At 33.8% G+C, this 21,629-nt stretch overlaps 3 protein-coding genes across 6 annotated transcripts; 1 reads left to right on the plus strand and 2 right to left on the minus strand.

Annotated features, from left to right (window-relative positions):
- Positions 1 to 7,441: 7,441 nt before the first annotated feature.
- Positions 7,442 to 9,564, plus strand: LOC131653577 (GDSL esterase/lipase At5g22810-like). The gene is made up of 5 exons (XM_058923766.1): positions 7,442 to 7,915; positions 8,073 to 8,203; positions 8,329 to 8,562; positions 8,803 to 9,058; positions 9,141 to 9,564. Exons 1-5 carry the CDS (start codon positions 7,678 to 7,680, stop codon positions 9,332 to 9,334), a joined length of 1,053 nt encoding a protein of 350 aa, XP_058779749.1. The 5' UTR covers positions 7,442 to 7,677; the 3' UTR covers positions 9,335 to 9,564.
- Positions 9,565 to 9,872: 308 nt separating this feature from the next.
- LOC131653576 (uncharacterized) lies at positions 9,873 to 15,484 on the minus strand. 3 transcript variants are annotated; one of them, XM_058923764.1, is made up of 11 exons: positions 15,303 to 15,484; positions 14,733 to 15,083; positions 14,468 to 14,533; positions 14,194 to 14,333; positions 12,931 to 13,057; positions 12,528 to 12,679; positions 12,202 to 12,337; positions 11,343 to 11,427; positions 10,974 to 11,224; positions 10,137 to 10,232; positions 9,873 to 10,045 (listed from the first exon to the last, which is right to left on the minus strand). In XM_058923764.1, the coding sequence occupies exons 1-11, from the start codon at positions 15,384 to 15,386 to the stop codon at positions 10,013 to 10,015; spliced, it is 1,521 nt and encodes a 506-aa protein (XP_058779747.1). In that variant the 5' UTR covers positions 15,387 to 15,484; the 3' UTR covers positions 9,873 to 10,012. The 3 variants fall into 3 exon arrangements, with proteins under 3 accessions (XP_058779747.1, XP_058779746.1, XP_058779748.1); XM_058923763.1 differs by having other exon boundaries at positions 9,873 to 10,232; XM_058923765.1 differs by having other exon boundaries at positions 9,873 to 10,232; positions 14,733 to 15,051; positions 15,303 to 15,437.
- A 4,198-nt stretch (positions 15,485 to 19,682) lies between these two features.
- LOC131653578 (uncharacterized) lies at positions 19,683 to 21,159 on the minus strand. Of its 2 annotated transcripts, XR_009299103.1 has the most exons (4): positions 20,805 to 21,159; positions 20,278 to 20,339; positions 20,087 to 20,183; positions 19,683 to 19,819 (listed from the first exon to the last, which is right to left on the minus strand). XR_009299103.1 is itself a non-coding variant. In XM_058923767.1 (3 exons), the coding sequence occupies exons 1-3, from the start codon at positions 21,130 to 21,132 to the stop codon at positions 20,163 to 20,165; spliced, it is 411 nt and encodes a 136-aa protein (XP_058779750.1). In that variant the 5' UTR covers positions 21,133 to 21,159; the 3' UTR covers positions 19,859 to 20,162. The 2 variants fall into 2 exon arrangements, 1 of the variants encoding a protein (XP_058779750.1); XM_058923767.1 differs by lacking the exon at positions 19,683 to 19,819 and having other exon boundaries at positions 19,859 to 20,183.
- Between the last annotated feature and the right edge of the window lie 470 nt (positions 21,160 to 21,629).

Raw genomic sequence — 21,629 nt, forward strand, 5'->3', positions numbered from 1 at the left:
GATGAAAACCCGGGGCGTTACATTGGTTATGGAAATAATCAGAGAAAATGTAAGTTGAATGCATTTTGCATTTAATTTTATCTTGAAAGAAATGAAAGATAATTTTTTTTCTTATATTTTGGGACAAGAAAAATGCATTTTTTTCTCTTATATTTTGGGACGGAGGTAGTATTAATGAAATACCTTTAAATCAATTAACATTAAAAATTTAATAAATAATGAGCTGGAAAAATTAATTATAATTTGACATTGACACATCATCAGAATAAGCACCACATCATCAAAATTTATTCCCAAATCAGTCCGAGGACTAATATTCAAAACAAAACTTAAAATAGGGACCAAAAACATGGTTTTTAAACCGAGGGGATCAAAACTAAAAAAAACAAGATAAAATAGAGGGACCAAAGTTGCAATTAAGTCTTTGATGTTTCTAGTGTTTTTCTTTCTAAGGGTGTGTGATAGCTCGAACATCTCAAACCCATAAAGCTTAGGTTTTTCCTGAGGCACTAGTATTTTACTTCTTTCTCACGTTGAAACTTCATCTTCTACTATGAGTGTTTGGTATTTATTGTTGTTTATTGTTGTTTCAATTCTCTGTTGGATCTTCATTAAGTTTTGGTGCATATATTTCTTGTAAATTTTTTCATTTCTCTTTATACTTAAAAATTATGTGTTTTTGCGTATGTTGGGTGTATCTTAGTATCTAGTTCCCCTTTGTCCATTCGAAATAGCAGGATCCCTTTCTCATCCTTTTTTTCTTTTGCACTCCTCGTTTTTTATAGAGAAACTGTTTAAGGAAAAAGTTAGCATTGACAGATTGGGAAAATGGAATTCTATAGGATATTGTCGATATTTGACATATTACTTTATTGAGAGATACCCCTAGGCGAAGTTCCCCTGGTAGGGATGGCAATGGGCAGGGTTTGGGCAGGGTACTATAGTACCCGTCCCCATACCCGCAGTTTAAAAAAATCCCCGTACCCGAGCCCAAACCCGCGTGGATATCAATATTCATGCCCGTACCCGTACCCTGTGGGTACCTCAGTGCCCATACCCGTACCCGTTTACCCGCATTTATAATAAAATTAAATCGTTTAATTATAAAATATCATATAATTTAAGTCTTTTTAACAATATTAAAAAAAATTTGTATGTTATTATTGAGTTAAGAAACAAATAAACACTTTTATTAAAATGTATAATGATTTCATAGCGATATATTTTTAAAATAATTTAGAATCATGGATTTTTATATAGTAATATAAATGACATTATAGAAATATATAGTGTGGGTATGGGGCGGGTTGGGTAGTAAGGTACCCGTGCCCGCACCCATACCCGCATATTTTAATGGGTAATTACCCGTGCCCGTGCCCATACCCATTTTTATGGGTATTTACCCTACCCGATATGGGGTTTTTTGTGGGTACCCACTGGGGATGGGCCAAATTGCCATCCCTATCCCCTGGTGGAACCCCATGGGATAATGTTGATGTATAACACACTTCTTGAATGACGTTGTGAACCTTGTTATCTTGAGTCATTATTCATATACTCCTATTTAGATATTCATGATTATTTGATGCTCAAATGTACTTTGGGAAACTAGGTGAATGGTTTGTTGCCTTTCCTAATGTGAGAGACCATCTATGTTTGTATATCCTAGTTGTCATTTTCCTATGTATAATGTAACTTTTTGGAAGTATGAGTTATGGCGAGCTTTTACCGCTTTTGAGCACCATTTAATAGTAAGTGTGATGTTGGCTCCTTCCCAAATTTACTCTCCCACGTGGGACCATAATAGGTTTTTCAATACGTGTTTCTTTATCTTAAGGTGAATATACGTGCTTCTAATTTTTGCACCATGCTCGACCTTCAGTGGGATTTTATTGGACATACCCAAAGTCTAGTTATTTTTGTGCCAATTATTTTAATCTTAAATCTTTTGTCATGTCCACCTGTTAGATTTCATTTATAGATTGTACTAATATTTTCATTTACCAACTTTCTTCATTATGAGGAAATCAGGAGCTTCTTCATAGAATATGCAACCATTCTTCAAGGTACAACCAATTTTTGCTAGCTCATCCGCAACACAATTCACCTCTCGAAAGGAATGCTCAAGCTTTACAACATCATGTCTGGCTATTAAGAGACGAATTTGACAGATTATGGACAAATTTGAATCTCCATTATTGTCGTTTTGCATGATTGCATTGAGAACTCGTTTGGATTCTGTGTTAATAATAACTTTCCCAAAACCTTTAGCGGAAGAAAGCTTGAGGCGTTCATAAAATCCCCACACTTCAACCTCAAACGCATTGCACGCTCCAATAAATTTCAAAAAACCACACACCCACAAGCCTCTATCATCTCGGATAACACCCCCACAACCCAAGTGTTTTTCGGCAACACTAGAACCATCCACATTGATCTTAACGAAGGATGGACCAGGCAGAATCCAACTAATCTCTTCCACCAAACTCTGATTACTCATAATATCATATTGCCAAGTCATGGTTGTAGCATAATCTTGGCAGCGCTGCATTATACTATGTGCAACATAAAATGGTTGAGTATGATCCTCCACATGAATATCTTTATTCCTCCAATTCCAAAGAGCATGACAACCAATGGCCCAAATATTGCACCAATTATTAATAGCTCCACTTGCGATCAAACTCGCATGAATCCAATTAGGAATAATGCCTGCAAAAAAGATATTCTGTAAGTTAGTTTGAACTAAATTATTCCACATGTTTCTAGCTATCGGGAAGTCCCTCAATGCGTGAATCGTGGACTCGCACACATCTCCACAAAGCTGGCAAGAAGCATTTCCTATACCACACAAACTCTTTCGATAATTAGTCATTAATCTATCGTGAGTTATCAACCAAATGAATAGCTTCACCCGCCCTGGAACCTTCAGATTCCAAATATTCCTCCAAACTTCATTGTTTCTTCCCTCATCAGTATCCTACAGATTCTAATACATATGGGTGACCGAAAAACAGCCATTTTTCGTCCCCACTATACACATTCTATCTTCACCCTCCTATTCCAACAGCGATAGGACAACTTTAATAGCAAGGTGCAAATTATTAAGAATCCAACTATCCAACAGAGTCCAATTCCAATCACCATTTGCACTAATTAAATCACAAACTCTAGCATTATGTAAATCACAAGGAATGTCTAAATCGTAATCTGCAATACTCTTTCCAGTTTCTACCCAGTTATCATTCCAGGCATGTATAGATTCTCCATTGCCAATACCCAAATACTCGCATCAAGAAGATCAGGCATGAATTTAACTATGTCTCTCCAAATGTACGAATCCGTACTTTTTCTTTTAAGGCCAGGATGATAGTGATTCATTTGGTATTCGCTACGCAGGATTTTACACCATAGGTCGGAGGAATGGTTCAAAATTTTCCTGCTTAACTTCATGATACAAGCTTGGTTCATAAGCTCAAGGTCACGAAGACCCAAGCCTCCACTATCCTTCTGACGAATAACAGTCTCCCACCGAATAGCATGCAATTTCTTCTTAACATCGGTATCACCCCACACGAAATTTCGTTGTAACTTCTGAATCTCTTTGATACATGTTTTAGGAAGCAAATTTGTCATCATAGGATAAACCGGAATAGCCTCGGTAACGTTCTTAGCTAGAGTAATTCTACCCGCCATGGACATATTTCTAGCTTTCCAGTTAGCTAGCTTAGAAGAGACTTGATCTATAAGGTATTGATAGTCTTGCCTTTTGATGGAATTCCCACTTAAATGGACTCCAAGGTTTTTGCCAAACTTTTTTGTTTCTTGGTAGCGAGAGAGGTGTAACAGTTTCAACCGCATATTCCTCTTAACATTATCAGAGAAGAGAATACAAGACTTTTCTCTACTGGATTCCTGTCCAGATAATTTGCAAAACGTATTCAAGGTATTGATAACATAATTCATTTTGTCTTCATTGGCTTCCCCAAAGAGGAGGAGGTCATCCGCAAACATTAGATGAGAGATGGTCAAGCCCTTGGAACCTAATTTTACACATTTCCAATTCTTTTTGCTAACCTCATGCTCGATGATGTGGGATAACTTGTCCATGCATAAAACAAAAAGATACGAAGATATTGGGTCACCTTGACGGATTCCATGTTGAGACCGGAAGAACTCGCCTTTATTCCCGTTCCAATTGATGTTTGAATCAACACTAGTAATTCCATGCATGATGAGATTAATCATAGTCTCGGGAATGTCAATTTCGACAAGAATTCGTCAAATAAATTCCCAATTAATCTTGTCGTAAGCCTTGGCAAGATCAATCTTAATGGCGAAGAAACCTTTTTTACCTTTCTTCTTGGCCATGTTGTGCATAACTTCCGTGGCGATGATGATGTTTTCTTGAATTGCTCTCCCAGGTACAAAACCAGTTTGGTAGGGAGAAACAAGGTATGACATGTGAGGCTTTAGTCTCTCCACTAGCACCTTGGTAACAATCTTGTACATAGTATTACATAAAGATATAGGCCTAAATTGACTCACAAGATTCGGTTGAGTAACTTTGGGGATCAAACAAATGTCTATTTTGTTAACTTCGCTAATAGCACTAGGATTGTTCCACACTATAATTTATGGAAAATAGTTGGTAAGCACATGATAAAATCTCAAGTTTCACATTACTCCGATATTGAGACTATAAAAAATTTATATAGATTGATACTCCTCTTCTTATAAATAGATTTTTTAAAAATGAGTTAGATCAAATTTTAATTTTAACATGAAATTAAAACTATTGATTGAATCATGAGTCATCAGTGGTTTATATTCATGTACCTAACCTAATAGTGTTGAACGGATAGCCCGCTCTGTCCCGTCCCTCTCCGCCTTACGCCCGCCAAAAATAAAGTAGGACGTTGCCAAGTAGAAATAATTTAATAGGTTTTTTTTATCTTTCAATTAGATTTTTCACTTATTTTTTAAAATAATTTTTTATAAAACATCTTTTTAACAAATTTTACTTTAAAAATATTGCATATATTCACAAATAAACATATAAAATAAAACATAAAAAATTAAAATTACTAAAATTAACTAAAAAATGGTGGAAACGAATAGGCGATGAAGGCTTTGACAGATGACGGATTTTGGCGGAACAAGTTTTAAAGGGCAGTGGACTTTGGCGGAGCAGACTTTAATAGACGGCGGATCCAAAATTCTAACTCAATCCATCATTTTTTAACGGGTGACCATATCGGTAAGGCGGACCACACCTGTTACCACCCCTATGTTCAACGTGAAAAATATATTAGAAAAAACTTAAATCTCATTTTAGATAATCATAGGAAGTTTACAAGTTTAATTAATAAGAACTTTAAATAGTGACTTTAATACAGACAAACAAAAATAAATTCATGTAAAAAATAAGGACAGTGACTTTAAGGGTGTGTTTGGTTCGAGGTACAGCGAGGGGAGGGGAGGGAATATTTAAAATAAAATGTGTTTGGTTCAATTTTTAGGAGGGGAGAGGAGGGGAGGGGAGGGGAGCAAAATCCCTCCAAATGATACTTTTTGCGTTCCTCCGAATCGGAGGGATTCGGAGGGGAGGGGAGGGGATCTGAGTTTTAATATTAATTAAATTAATATATTTACTAAAATATCCTCAGTTTTATTTTATTATTTTAAAAATATTATTTTCTTTCTTGTTTAAAAATATTATTTTATTATTTTAAAAATATGATTTTCTTTCATGTTCCTACTTTTCTCTATTGCTTCCATCAACTTATTATAATTACTCTTCACCTTCAAATTATTTTTTATTATTTTTTATTTAATAAAAATTATAATTACTATAATTTTTTTATTATAATTTATTTTATATATTCAAAAGTTGTTATCAACGCAAAGTTTATTTTGTGTCGAGAGTTATAATACGAATCAAATGTACTAAATTTTTTTAATATTATGCGATAAGTTATGACTTTTTAATCACTCAGTTATACAAATATTATTTCCAAGAAAATATTTATGAAATTTTTACAATTGAATATCATATCAATTATATAAAATTACAAGGATAAAATTGTAAATTATTATTAAAATTTCTCCCCTCCCCTCGTGAACCAAACATATTTTTAAACAAAATCCCTTCCCTCTCCTCCCATCCCCTCCCCTCGTTTGAACCAAACATATATATAATTACAAAAAATCCCTCCCCTCCCCTCCCCTTCCCTTCCCTTCCCTCCATTAAAATCTCTCCCCTCCCCTCCCCCTCATTTAAACCAAACAGACCCTAATACAGACAAACAAAAATAAATTCATGTAAAAAATAAGGACAAGAATTATGACGATATCTCAATCCACCCCATGAATATCTCATACACCACGCGAAATTCCAAAAATACCTTCAGTTTTCGAAGATGTATCCCCGAAAGTACACTTTTTTAAATAAAATTAGTTTTTTCCGTAGATGCAACTACGGAAGTGTTAAAACATAGTGGAACTTGGGATTTTCCCAATTAATTGGGAAAACCATAATGTTTCGTAGATTCATCTACGGAAGATTTCATGAACTTCTCTTTTCAACCCCTTCCGTAGATACATCTACGAAATATTTCATGAACTTAATTAATTTGGGATTTTCCTAATTAATTTGTAACTTAATTTAGAATTTTCACAATTAATTAAGTTCATGAAATCTTTCATAGCTACATCTACGGAAGAGTTAATTTGGGATTTTCCTAATTAATTTGTAACTTAATTTAGAATTTTCACAATTAATTAAGTTCATGAAATCTTTCATAACTACATCTACGGAAGAGTGTGTTTCGTAGTTGTATCTATGGAACATTCTGATTTTCCCAATTAATTGAGAAAATCCCATGTTTTAACGCTTCTGTAGATATATCTACGAAAAAAATTATTTTTTAAAAAAAATGTGCTTCCAAAAGTGCATCTACGGAAGCACGAGGGCATTTTGGTCAATTCGTTCGATGGTATGTAAGAAGCCATGGGATGGATTGAGAAATTTTCAGAAATATTAGCACTCTACTAAGACACTCTGAAATAAATTATAAGAATTAAAATATTAAATTTATGAATTACTTATATAATTTAACAATCTATTTTTAAAATCGAGAATTGAATAATGTTTATGTAAGAGTATTTGTATGTATAAAATAAATAAAATAAAAAATAATAATAATTTGAATTGAATAGAATCTTATAAAAACTCAACAAAAAATATATATTTAAGGACCGAGAAAATATATTAAATACACTCATAATGACTGTGAAAATTGGAGAGTGAAACAACAATGACAATAGTAGCATATCCACTTGTTAATTTATAGTTACCTAGAAAAATGAAAGCATGCAAGCACTTTTCCAAATTCACCAAACTTAATTAAACAAATCATTATTCATTTTTCTATTTTGACTTTTGCACCTATTAACAGTGAAGTTGAAGCTTTCACAATAAAGTTTAAGCATTTATAACACTCTCGAAACTCAAACCTTTTCTACTCCTCCACTGCAATGCATGTTACACCTTCAATGCACAAAACCAGCTTTTCTTCAGATCATCACTTCCCAACACACATCTAGAAAACCCTTCTCTTTGTCTCTGAAAAAACTCATTGCTAAACAAGATTTGAAAGAAGAAGAAAAAAAAACATGAAGCATTCAACTTATTTCTTGACTTTCTTTGTGCTGTTTGTAGTGTTCAATGTGGTTAAAGGACAGCCTCTTGTCCCTGCATTGTTCATATTTGGTGATTCTGTTGTTGATGCAGGAAACAATAACAACTTGTACACAGTAATTAAATCAAATTTTCCTCCTTATGGAAGAGACTTCCAGAATCACAAGCCAACAGGAAGGTTTTGTAATGGAAAGCTTGCAACAGATTTTACAGGTATTTTCTTCCTCCTTCCTCTAATTCCTTATTTAGTGTCGGACATCAACGCAGGTCTTATGTAGTTACATTACATATATGTACATGCATGCATGCGTTGATTCATCAGTGTCGTGTCTGATACTTGTTTTTATGTTGAATTTTTTCACTATTGCAGCTGAAAATCTTGGATTTACAACTTATCCACCAGCTTACCTCAACTTACAGGTTAAAGGACAAAACCTCTTGAATGGTGCAAACTTTGCATCTGGTGCTTCTGGCTTCTATGGTCCTACAGCTAAACTATATGTAAATAAATATATATACATTTTCAAGTTTAAAACTAAATAAATTTCTTTTTCTTTTCTACTTTATTTTGAATATATTGTTTAGGTTAGTCATGATTTTGTTATATTTGTTTCATTTGGATCTAGCGTGCAATTCCATTGGACCAACAACTGGAACACTATAAAGAATGCCAGAATGTATTGGTGGGAGTAACAGGAACATCAAATGCTTCATCAATTATATCTGAAGCTATATATCTTGTTAGTGCTGGTAGCAGTGACTTCGTTCAAAACTATTACGTAAATCCTCTACTTAACAAGGTTTACACTGCTGATCAGTTCTCAGATATTGTCATGCAAGATTATATCGTTTTCATTCAGGTATATATCGTAACCTAATGTTTGACTATTACCAGAGTTGTCTTAAATTTTTAGTGGTCTTGTGTATTGCTCCCAATTTAGCCATGGTTTAAGTCTGTCAAATGTGTTATGAGGTTCTAAATTGGAGGTCATGTGTTGTGGCCCGCCTTGCACACCCTTATCATCGGCCCTGACTATTATATAACTTACCTGATTTTGATTTGACATTTCTAAATTGCAAACATGGATGTTATGTTACAGAGTTTATATGCACTTGGGGCAAGGAGAATTGGTGTAACAACATTACCTCCGTTGGGTTGTTTGCCGGCCGCCATCACTCTTTTTGGCTCTCATAGCAATGAATGTGTGGAAAGGCTAAACACTGATGCTGTTAACTTCAACAACAAACTAAACATCACATCTCAGAACTTGCAAATATCACTTAGTAACCTTACATTGGCTGTCCTTGATATCTACCATCCTCTCCAAGACCTTGTCACTAAGCCTGCAGAAAATGGTAAACTAGTAAACTGCTACAAAGTTATATATTTGTTTCCAATTTGTCTCATCTTATTATCGACACGCTACTCTTTTCACAGGATTTTTCGAAGCAAGGAAGGCTTGTTGTGGATCTGGTTTGATAGAGACATCTATATTGTGCAACAAGGACTCCATAGGAACATGTGCAAATGCTAGTGAATATGTGTTTTGGGATGGTTTTCATCCATCTGAGGCTGCAAACAAGGTTTTAGCTGATAGTTTGCTGCTTGCTGGCATCTCTCTCATTTCGTAATACAACGTTTTTGGGTCATTATCTGCTCTATCTATTATGATTACTATTATTATTTTGCTTTCAAGTGTTGTGTGTGTTTGTGGCTGCTGCTGTTAAATGAGTTTGGTTTATGTATAAGGAGTTTGAATATGATTAATTACAAAGCTCAGTAGGTGTTTCATTATTGTAGCAAGACCAAAGTTCTTGAGAGCTGTGTGTAAATTTTCTGTTTGAATGTTCAAAGTTGTTCATGTTGGATTTGCCTAACAAAAAGTGCTGTCCGTATGTAACAACAGTGATTAACAGAGCACTTAAAAATTCACAAACTTAGACTAAAGACGGTGACTTCCATGTGTAGTAACAATGATTAACAGTGAAAACCAAAAACAAACAAACTTAGAATAGAAAAACGGGGACTTAATGTGTAGCAATAGTGATTAATAGTGTCTTTGGAAAACAATTTTTTCACCAACCTTTTAATATGGAGGATGCAAATTGACTTTGAAAAATCTGCTTGAAGAAATCTCATCATTTCTTTGCTGTGTATTTCGAACACATCTTGAAGCGATCAAGCCAAAGAAAATGTACTTCCTGTTTTACTCTTAAAATCAAACAAAACATGACCATTCAAGCCACTAAACTTCATAATTTCTTTACATTGAGGCTTCTTAATTCTCAACGGCTTAGCTAACTGAGGTTTCAAGAGTGAGTTAAACGGAGTACTTGCCAAACCTACAAAGATTGTTTGGACAACTGTAATTTACAACATAAAAAAGTAATTCTACTTGGAGAATTTGTGACAAATATCCAACAACTTTTTTACATCTGTCTCGCTTAGAAGAACTTCAGCATTTCCATTACTCTCAGCTTCCTCCCTTACAGCAGTCCACTGATTCACAATGCTAATTATTCTCAGGAGCTGTTATTCCAAAGGTAAAGGGAAACAAATAATAGAAAAAACACACATCTACCTAAATAAGCAGTCAACCTAAATATCAATACATGCACCTGGCCTTTTACAGTTAGCTGCATTGGGATGGCTAGTAGCAGCAGATTAGTTAGCTGCATTGGGATGGCTAGTAGCAGCAGATTGGATAAACAGTAGTTAAGTACAGGTTTGGTAAATCATTAGATTAGAAAAAATTGCATCAAAAAGGTCAACACACTTCCATGTATAGCTTCTAAATTTTCACATCAAAAAATGCCTGGGATGGAAAATGTCATTCCAAACGCCATACCAAACATACTAAGAGCTTATGCATATAAAAGTTTATGTAAAAGCAATTTCCATAACAAGAGAAAAAATTAAGTCATTTTAAAACAAATTACTGCAAGAGGAATCAACATGGATTTATAATTATATAATCATGACAGCATGCAAACTAATGCAACATCTTATTTCTAAGAAACTGACACCTCATTCCAAGAATCGTGATTCCTCATAAATTTCAATTCCTGTCATTCAAAGAGGCATCAACATGGACTTATAATTATATAATCACGACAGCTTGCAAACTAATGCAACATCTTATTTCTAAGAAACTGAAACCTCATTCCAAGAGTCGTGATTCGTGATTCCTCATAAATCTCAATTCCTGTCATTTCAAGAGGGCCTCAAAACAGCAAACAATAAACCAAAATAACTAAATGAGAAGGATACAGATGTGTTTCTAGTATCTGCTGTTGAGCCAGGACTGTAGTCAACACATTGTTGGTTCAGAAGCTCATCTTCAATCAGATCAATTCTTCTGACAAGAACCGAAATAAAATGACATAAACTTGATGAGTTCATTTCGGTTTCGGGTATTCTGACCAATATTCTAGCAAGTACGCTCCAGATTGCATTTCTTGCCTCCAAATCATCCGAAGCAAAAGGAAATATATCAAGCAGACCACCTAAGAGGCACCAATCTAGAAGGCACAATGTCATTTACCACTATACAACTAATCAATGTACACCAAAAACAAACAAACAAATAAGTAGAGCATTATAGTTTATGGATGAGAGTGAAAGAGATACATGTTTTACCTTGTGATATTTCGGAAGCCCGATCAACAACATCAGACAAAATATTTGCAATAAGAACTGCAGCAGTAACACAACAGTTCCCAACCTACAAGAGATAAGACCAATACCCTATTGTTTTTCAGTTATACAAATCATTTTCATTTCTTGTCAATCTATGAGAAGCACATAGTAAATAGAAATGGGCATAAGAGCATGTAGGTCACAAGATGACACTATTCCAGTTTTATCAGTAATAACCATTTTCTAAATCAATTTAGAAACTAGGTGTTTATTCTTTGAGAAATCATATGATTTCCAAAAATCCTCCATACTGAAGGAGGAAGACCATTTTGGTTCAAGTACAAGGAACAGTAGCTTATTTTCTCAGCCACGCTGATAATATTAAAAAAATGATTCACCATTAAAATTTGTAAGATATACTCTATGGTTGTTTTTATTCTGAGACATTGTTGCAGCCCGTTTTTTCCCAAGGATCCATAATATTTGAAAACCCTATCCCATCTTGTCTCACCGAGCAAACAATCTATCAACAACTAATCATGACTAACAGAAAATTTGGAGTGTATGTGAAAAAAATATCAAGTAGACAATTCAACTGATGCTACTCAAGAGAACAAAGCAGAGAAAAGTAAAACAAGCTGGCAACTGATGGGAAAAAAATTTACTATAAAAATATATAAGCTTGTGATGCATCTTGGAAGGGAAAAGGTGTATTGCTTTTATTGAAGAAGTCACTATAACATTTGCATGTTTTGTGAATATAATTTTTCAGATTAAGAAACTCCTATAATAATATCTCAACAGTTGATGTAAACTAAATTGTATCTTGACGAAAGTGTTAACTACAACAGTGTGGTACCTCAACTTTATCTGTGAACTTGACCAAGGTACATGCTAGGTGAAAAAGCTCTTTATTTGAACATATTTCCTGAGAATGATCATCTATAGCAGAAAGGCCTTCAATTGCACGAAGAACTAAATCAAGAATTGAATACCTGAAATTCGAAGATATTAGGTTCTCAAATCAAATTCACCAGAATGCCTTTTGCAACAACAAATATTCCACCAGACTGCTGGATGAATGGTTACAAACATTGTGACGGATGGGGTCAGAATTGGCATCAGAAAATAATAGGAACTGTATAATTTCATCTATGTGAAATGGCAGATTGTGAATTACGGTACCTTTCGGGTATTCTGTCACTCGTTAGTTTGCTTATCTCAAAAGTCAAGAGATTGATCAATATATTTGCCAAACCAAGCTTCATCATAGGTGGAAGAAGATCATCCACAATTTTTTGCTGGCTTTCTAATATAGCTAATATAAGCCCTGCAATCTGTTAAGGAATCAAATAATCTTAGCTATTGATTAGATGGAACTTGCATTCTGACTCAGAAAGAATGCCAAAACAAGTAATTAAAATAATCATATTACTTTTCACTCCAAATTTGTTTTTGTTTCTAGTGCAATATTTCATAGCATGCTATTCACTAAGTCTAATGTAATATTACCCAGTTCAATATCACCTCTATTTAGATCAAAAAAGTTGAAACTATGATGAATAAGGAATTACAAAGTATTCATTACCTTTTCTAAAAGCTGAAGGTTCAGAGTATTTTCTGCAATCCATAATATTTGACTTAATACATGTTCGAACTTCAATGCCTCAGCCCATGAAATGGATTCACCACTTTGAAGGCCCACAGTCAATAATCTGTTTGCAGAACACAAGAAAAGTTTGTAACATAAAGATAATTTTGATTATTAAAAAAGTAGTATGACACCTAGATTACAGCCCAACACAAATAAAAGTTTATGGATAGATAAAAAAATAAACTAATAAAGCAGCATCCCCTCTTCCTATCTATTCTTCAGGGTGGTGTATATATGTGTGAATGTTCTTTTACAGATAGAAATTTTGGTGTATATATGTGTGAATATTCTTTTTAGCAAAGCACTCCAATATCACTAAATGGCTCAGAAAGATCCGGTAATAAAAAGGCCATTAGCAGAATACCAAACGGTGGCCAAAATAACAATCCTGTGCAAAATAAGTCCATAGCAGAACAAGAGCCCTTTAAAGTTCTAGAACTTCCTCTCCAGACATATACAACAAAAGAATTGTAGAGACATGGCTTTGCCACAAAGTATTAGCATCAATGTGAACCAAAACCTCTGAAATCAACAGAAAGAAATTAACATAAGTCCCTAGAGCTAATCTACTAGTCACTAAAAAACCTACACAGCGTACTCTAGGAAAAAGTAGCTATGAAACAATTCAAAACGAAATGATCCGTAGTTGGTAAACTAGAATTACATAGATATTTTTGGGAGAGAAAGCAATGAGATTCTATGCCGCTACATGCCATTAATGTTACAGAGAATTATGTGCAAACAACAATCCAAACATAATATTTGACCATAGGTGGAGCTTTAGAGACTCTATTAGGAGAATGGGTATGTAACAAATAACAAGATTTACAGGATAAAAGATTCTGAAGTCTTTCATCAGGATCAAGAGAAAGATGAACAAATTCAGCATAAGTACTCAGTAACCTCGCTAAATCCGTGAAGAAGAAAAATTCAAGAGGAAATGGACGGAATAGAAAAGGCATAATTAGAACAGCATGGAACATGTACATATTTTCTTTAAAATAAAAAGAAAAGAGACATAGCATTTCATACTAGCAAGTGTTTCTTTCTCACGGTAATAAATTATTAATGCTTAGGAAGCAGAAGATAAAAAACAAGGATAACAATATGGAAATAGTAACCAATTAGGTAACTTGGCCCTTGACAAAAATGAAAGTGAGAATAACTACATCTACATGTGTTAGAGAAGCGTCATACCTAGATGTTTCAGATAGGCATTGAGGATCATCCAGAAATAATTTGTCCACAATCATCTCAATCAGTCCTTTAGTCGAGACTATACGCTTCATTGGAACTTCGTGGCAGGCAAGGTTTCCAATAATTCCTATGCTAATCTCCTGCAAAATGTAATGAATACAAAAAACATAAAATGAAGTAACATTTGATCTTCTAATCACCTAATAGCTTTATTTTCACATACCATTAGCAAATTGCACACTGAATCATGGTACATATTTATATATTGACTTACATTAACACGCATGGATTTGCAATCCACAAGATTTGCTAAAAGAACTTCAAGTATGAGATTCTCCACCTACATGATTAAACCACATAATCATCTCATTTTAGTTTATACAACTAAAAAAGGTTGAAAGGCATAAAACAATGACAACCGAAATGTGTTTAGGCCTCAGGTGAGAAAAAGTTGCCATGATGTTTCTATACCAATGATAGGATGCTTGATTGAAATACAATAGAATTCAAACAAACACTAAACAAAAATAGAGTAATACCATGAGCTCCGCATGTGTTTTACTCGCAGCCAAGTCCCACAAAATACAACCGTGTTCTTCCCACGCGTTCTCTCCAACCAACGCACCAGAATGTTCAAATCCATCGCCATTATCCTTATATTCTCCTCCCGGGCGAGAAGATTCACCGGAAACATCAACATCCATATTTTCAGATTTACTCTTGGAAGATTCAAACTGTTCATTATTACAAACTGATGCACATGGAGCATCCCCTTCTTTATTAGGGACATCGGAAACAACTCCGTGAACAGAAGAAGAATCCAAAGGCAAAAGCTTCCTTATCAAGGAGATTACATAACTGGGATCAACAGTTGTTGATAAATCAAAAAACTGCATCAGCAATTTCAAAACAATCGCACAATAAGAATTTAAACAAACAAAAAAGCGCCATATATTGCAATCGCGTTTCAATTTGCAGTTACCAGAAGCATAATTTAAAAGTAATAGGGATAATTGTTAGTTGCGGTTACTGAAATGAAGATGGATTCATAGGTCATAGCAATGAAACGAAACTAGAGTTTGAAATTAAGCGGAAGCTTTGATGATAACCTCGTGTGAAGGTGCAGTGGGATGATGCGTGGGAGCTTCGTGCTCTTCTTCTTCTTCGATTACTGGATTGGCCGGAACCGCCATGCGCTTCGCTTCGTATTTTGGTTGTTCCCTCCAATTTTAAGCTACGGGAAGAGTGAGAAGTGGAGACTGTGTTGCTTGAATTGAATTTGCTACCTCGATTTGACTTTTCTCACACCAAAACTCTTCAAAAGCCTAAATTACATTTTAGTTACAAATAAAAAAAATATTAATAAATTAAATATTTTGGATTTTTAAAAAGTGTTAAACCAACGTTAAAAACGAATAATCATCAATATTAATACATGAGTATAACGATGATTAGCTAAACACTTATTTATTGTAGTTTTACAATTAACTTCCTATAATGCCTTCAATCTTCTTCTCCTTATTCTTCTCGGTTGAAAAATGGCATCCCTATTTATATCTTTGGAAAAGGTAGACTCGATAGGCGCATCTTTCATCTTCGCCTAGCGTGTCTGCTTTCTTTCTTGTTAAGAAATGCCAGTTGACTTGCAACTTGCTCTAGCTGCTTCGTCTCACTAGACGCACCATCCATCTTCGACTAGGACACAAACCCTTCCTTCATCATGAAGTAACTTAACCATGAAGCCATGAATTATCTTTACTTGTTAGGCTCTCTTATGATCTTGACTTAGTGAGACTGATTACTTCACCATGAAGTTACTTAGCCATTAACTCTTCTTAGTCGCTTGTGCTTGCTATGCGCACCTATGATCTTGTCTTTGCGATCCTTGCTTGTATGAAAATATATTGGCAAGGTTTTTGTGAGTTACTTCATAGTTTTTTAGTCATTTTTACCTGTTTTTGGTTAATGTGCAGTTGATAAGTCGAAGCAAATGTTGTATCACTTGTCATTGATAAATCAGAGGGTTTTCTATTGACTACTTGTAAAACAAGTTCATATCCATGTAATTGTCTCCATTTTAGTCTATCAATTGCTCTTGTATCAATATATTAAGTATTCTTTGAATCACAAGTTAGAATACTTGAATCAAGGCTACAAGGATGTATGATTTGAATCATACCTAGCGTGACTCAAATTATGAAGTCTCGTGAAATCTAGACTTGAATCAATGCCCTTTTTTTTTACCTTTCAATTAAAATTTTCAATTACTTTTTAGAATAATTCTTTTAAAGCATCTTTTAAACAAACGTCACTTAAAAAAATGTTGCATATATTCATGAATAAATGTATAAAATAATACCATTAAGAATTAAAATTATTAGAATTAATTAAACAAAGACAGACATAAGGCGGTACAGACTAATCAAATAGGTGAGGCGGACTTTGGCGGACGACGGGTTTTGGAGAGCAACGGCGGGCGGCGGGCCCAAAATCCTAATCCAACCAAACGTACCATTATATGATGGTGCGCGGACCGGCCCGACGGACCACGACCCGTTTTTCCACCCCTAGTTGATATGATCACCAAGACATTACCAAGTTGCATGTTTTTCCACTATACGCAGTTGATAAAGCTGCATGAAGAAAGCTAGTTTGTTCCATTGATATTATAGATTTTGTTCCAAGCTGGAGATTTGTGAGATATTGAATCGAACTCTAGTATGGTTGAATGTTAGCTTCTTCGTTCGACAATTTGACAAAATCTTAGCATGTCATCGAAATTTGTTCACATGTTGTAGTTGAAGTCGAAGTAAGCTATGATTGTTAGCATGTCGAATTGGGCTTGTTTGTTAAGCCCAATTGTTCAAGTTAACTTGTTTCCTAAGTTAGCTTGTGTAATGAGTCTGTGTGAAAAAGCTCATTAATTTAGTGTGTTAATTTTCTTATAAATAACATACTAGTCTCTCATCACTGCATACTACAAATCCTAATTAAGGTGAGAGAGGTTATTTGTTATTCTGTAACACTTGTAATCTTATTTCTAAAAGAAAGTAAAGAATAACAGTTTATAACCAATTTCATTGTGTTCTTTTTGTTTCCCTCTTTCCTACCCTTGTGAGTTTCTTGTCAAGAAAAGAAACCTATTATACTTTATTCTTGACATTGATTTCACAACAATATTCTTGTCTATTACACAAACACATGAAAGATCATATGTTTTTTTAAGTGTACAATCACATTTTGAGTTATATGAACTTATTTTATCTGATCACACAACTTCGTGATTGATAAAATTCAATTTGCACGAGATATATTATTATTCAACTGTGAATACAATTTTTGTCCTTGTACTTATGCTTTAATATTGTGATACTTTGACTAGAATATTTGTATCATAATATGTTGTAGTACAATTATGTTTTTTTTTTCTCGACCCTAAGAAAAATATTCTTACTATCTTTCAAGCATTCTTTCAATCTTCCATGCAGGGGCGGATCTAGAGCAATGCTATTGGGGGCTCAAGCCCCCACAAGAAATAATTTTTTTCCTTTAATACTATTAACATATAATATTTATAGCCCCCATAAGAAATACATATTTTCTTTAATATTATTAACATATAATATTTATAGCCCCTATTAAATTTAATTGGTCCCATTAGTTTTTAGTTTAAACATTATTATGCATGATTGACGGTTGAGTGAACAAATATTTAATGTTATTATTTTTACAAAGTATTAGAAATATAGTTATTAACTATTAAAACAAATTTTATAATTATTATTCAATTGGGCAGCCAGCTAAGTCACAATTCACAAACCAAATTATAGCCTATATAGTGAAATCTGAACATCTATCTAAATGTTTACTCAGAATATTTTAAAAATTAAATTCTCTATCATTTACTTATATCACAATAAATACAAAATATAAAGTGGTTCAAAGATTATAAAATATCCATTCTAAAAATTGATTCAGCCTCTTTATTTCTCATATAATTAATTCTGTCACATTAAGTTTAAATACATACAGACTACGCCAAACTTCCAACCCCATTACATTGACAAAACTCAAGCACATCAATTTCAGACAACCCTCTTTACAATCAATCATTCTAACAGATTAATAAAAAAAAATTCTTAGCAGAAATACCCTAATTGATTCCTGAAATTTTAAACAGATCAAAAAATGCGGTCTGACCACACCGATGCAAGAGAAATCTGAGATTATATGCGGGCAAAACACCTAACACACCAGAAAAATAAGTCAACATAACCTATTTGAACTCGCACAGCGCCTAAATCCCCAGAAACAGAATTTTAGCTTTAGCTCAACTTTAAATCCTCTAGCCCCAAGCTTTTGTACAGCAACTCCAAATTCAAATCCAATTACGCAGATATACCAATTACCTGTCCGAAGCCAAAACCAGTAGCAGGCGACTTTCAATCCGGTGCAGATATACACAGAACGGACACATAATCCTTATATACATGCAATTATCATATATACATGCAATTATAATTACTATTATTTCTCAAAAATATAAAACTGACTATGGTTAGGCTGAGTTAAGCTTGGACTGAAACACTGTCCAAAGGATAACTCAAATAAAAATGAAATTTTAAGATGTACCAATAATTTGATTGAAAATGTTCAACTAAAGAGGTAGAATAGGTGAAACACACTCTAATGTTGGATTGAAAGCAAGGTGAAAGGAAAAATTAAAAGCACTGCATTTTTCGATAAAAAATCATACGACCTCTATTCAGTCCGAATGAAATCGTCAATCAACTTACCAAAGGCACTTATACATAATCTGTAGAGGAAATATTATGAGATATATCAAATGTATGGAATTGTCTTACATGTACAAAAAATTCCGACGATCAATAGATTAGAAATTTATTGAAGCAATGACGATCAATGATCTCATTCGCAAGAAGATAATAAGCATTATTATTTATTATATCCTTGAATTTGTTGGCATTCAACACATGTATTAACACAAAATTACCTCTTCAATCTTAGTAGAGTGACCAAGTCTGATTTGAAATAGTTGTTGTCTGATTTGGAATCAAGGAAGAATTCTCATATCAATTTTATCATACTCAGAAAACTCACGGTTAGTTACATAACCCTGTCTCATTTTACTGAATTCAATAGAATAAATAAAGAAGAAAAAACTTACTGTTAGTTCTATTGTGTTGTCTTTAGGTTATGAAGTTGAAGGGGATGTTGAAAGAGCAAGGATGTAGTTATGGAAGAATTATCAAATAACATCAAGTATACGTGTAGTGATTTGAGCATGGAATACCTTTGCAATGTGATTTAAGTAATAAATAAAAATTGACATTAAAATATATAGAATAATTTAAAAAACTGTTGCAGTAACAGATTTGGAAACAACAATGTAGCCAAACAACACTGTTGCAGTAACAAATTCGGAAAAAAAACTTACCCGTGCAGAACAAAACTATGCTACAGACTCACACCTGCATGAGTTTGATCGATTCGAAATTCCAACAGATATAAAACTACCACTTGAGCCAAACTGAATCATATGCGGCGATCAGTTCATGATACGCTAACCGCAAGGAGGCAGAAGTGCACTCATGACACAGCAGACCTGCATTATTATTATCATGGTCAATTTTGTTAAATGTGCCATCAATTTGTATGAAATATTCCTGGAAAGAACAAATATATTCAGTTTAATGCACCATATACCAATTAATGCAACCCAACACTACCAACAAAAGTTGAACTATATAAAAATCAGAAAACGCTACATTAAAATATAAGAAATCTTTTAAAATAAAGATAAAACATGAATCAAATAACATGAAAAAACCCTTAAATCCCAATAAGAAATAAAGTTTTATTCAATACCCACATGGAAATTGATATAACACATCATGAAAAGTCGCCGCCGGAAATGCATTGCCCCAACACAGATCCAGCGCAGATGTTCACAAAAGATGAATCTCTAGCTACAATCAACAAAAAAAGAACATATCAGCAGCTGCTAAAAGCACATTATTTAATCAATCGTAATATTAACTTATTACATAACTTATGGTAAACCTTAGATTCATTAACAGTAATCTTCCATCCATTGCTCTGCATCTTGCTTCCTAACATAAACCCTAAAATAAGAATAAGAAAAAAAACAAACCCTTCAATCATAAATCACAGCGCAACAGCAACGACAAAGATTCACATAACACCATTTAAAGATTCACAGAACAACAAATATGAAATTATAACAACATAAATGATGAAAATAAATATAAAAATATTAACTACTAATTCAAGATCTATTCTCATAAACTCTTTCCCGTAAACTCTTTTCAACGTTTAAGAATAAATCTTAGTTCCAACTGTGAACTTAGAGTGAGAAATAGTGAAAGAGAGATTGAAATGAAAGATGAATTTCTAAAATATCATAGAATCGGAGACGAAGATTAGTGTGGTTATGGGTTAGATCTATAATCCAAAGAGTCGCGAAATAACGAACAGAATTCAAAATCGCGTCTTGTCGCTGCCATAGTGGGTTAAGACAAAATCATAATCGTAAGACAAAAGAAGAAGGGTTCGAAGGTGTGCGACACCTTTGCTATTGACGACGCTCCACAGGTCATTGTTACGAACAGCAAGACGCCAGATTTCTTTGGAATCATCTATATCGCATACGAAATCTGTTTTGCGAGACATTCTACCGGGAAATTGAAATTTTTTTTTCACGATTAAGGTGAATGGGAGTTTTGCAACATGTTTTGGAATGGTTGAGCAATATGCTAGATGAGAGATTCTGATTGTGTGAGGGTTTATATGTAGATGATGCATTGCAGTACTCCCAATACACGAAATCAATTTTTGCCGGCTACAGGAATTTGCATGGGCGCAAGCGTGATGGGGGAGCACCCTTGGAAACGACATTTTTATTTTGAATAGGGGAATAGTAGTAGGTATTTCTTTGGTCAGCGTGAAAAGTTATTAATTGCAAGTAACCATAATGATTAATATGATTAAAATAAATTAGTAGTATTAAAATATATGTAATGACGAAGTTATCCCTAAATATTGATTAATCCTTTGAATTTTTTTGGATTAGAATGTAATTAACTGAGGCTTTAGTTTTCTTAGTATAGTATTGATTCCATTCAAATAAATTCATGACTCAAGCACGCGCGCACTCGCGCTATGTAATACTATTACTATTAACTCACTTCCCGTGTTCTTGAGTCACATTCTCACCTGTAGTTTTAATTCGTAGCCAAATATCAGCCACAGATAATATTGCCCAATAGAAAAATATACATAAATTTTTCACTTTTTGGCCTTTTCTGCTTATTATCCTATCCTCTCACCGGTCCCATCAACTTCACCGGAACAAGGATACTGCAATTTAAAAAAAAAAAAAAAAAAGAAATACA

This window comes from Vicia villosa, linkage group LG2, assembly GCF_029867415.1.
Source record: "Vicia villosa cultivar HV-30 ecotype Madison, WI linkage group LG2, Vvil1.0, whole genome shotgun sequence".
Taxonomy (NCBI): Eukaryota; Viridiplantae; Streptophyta; class Magnoliopsida; order Fabales; family Fabaceae; genus Vicia; species Vicia villosa.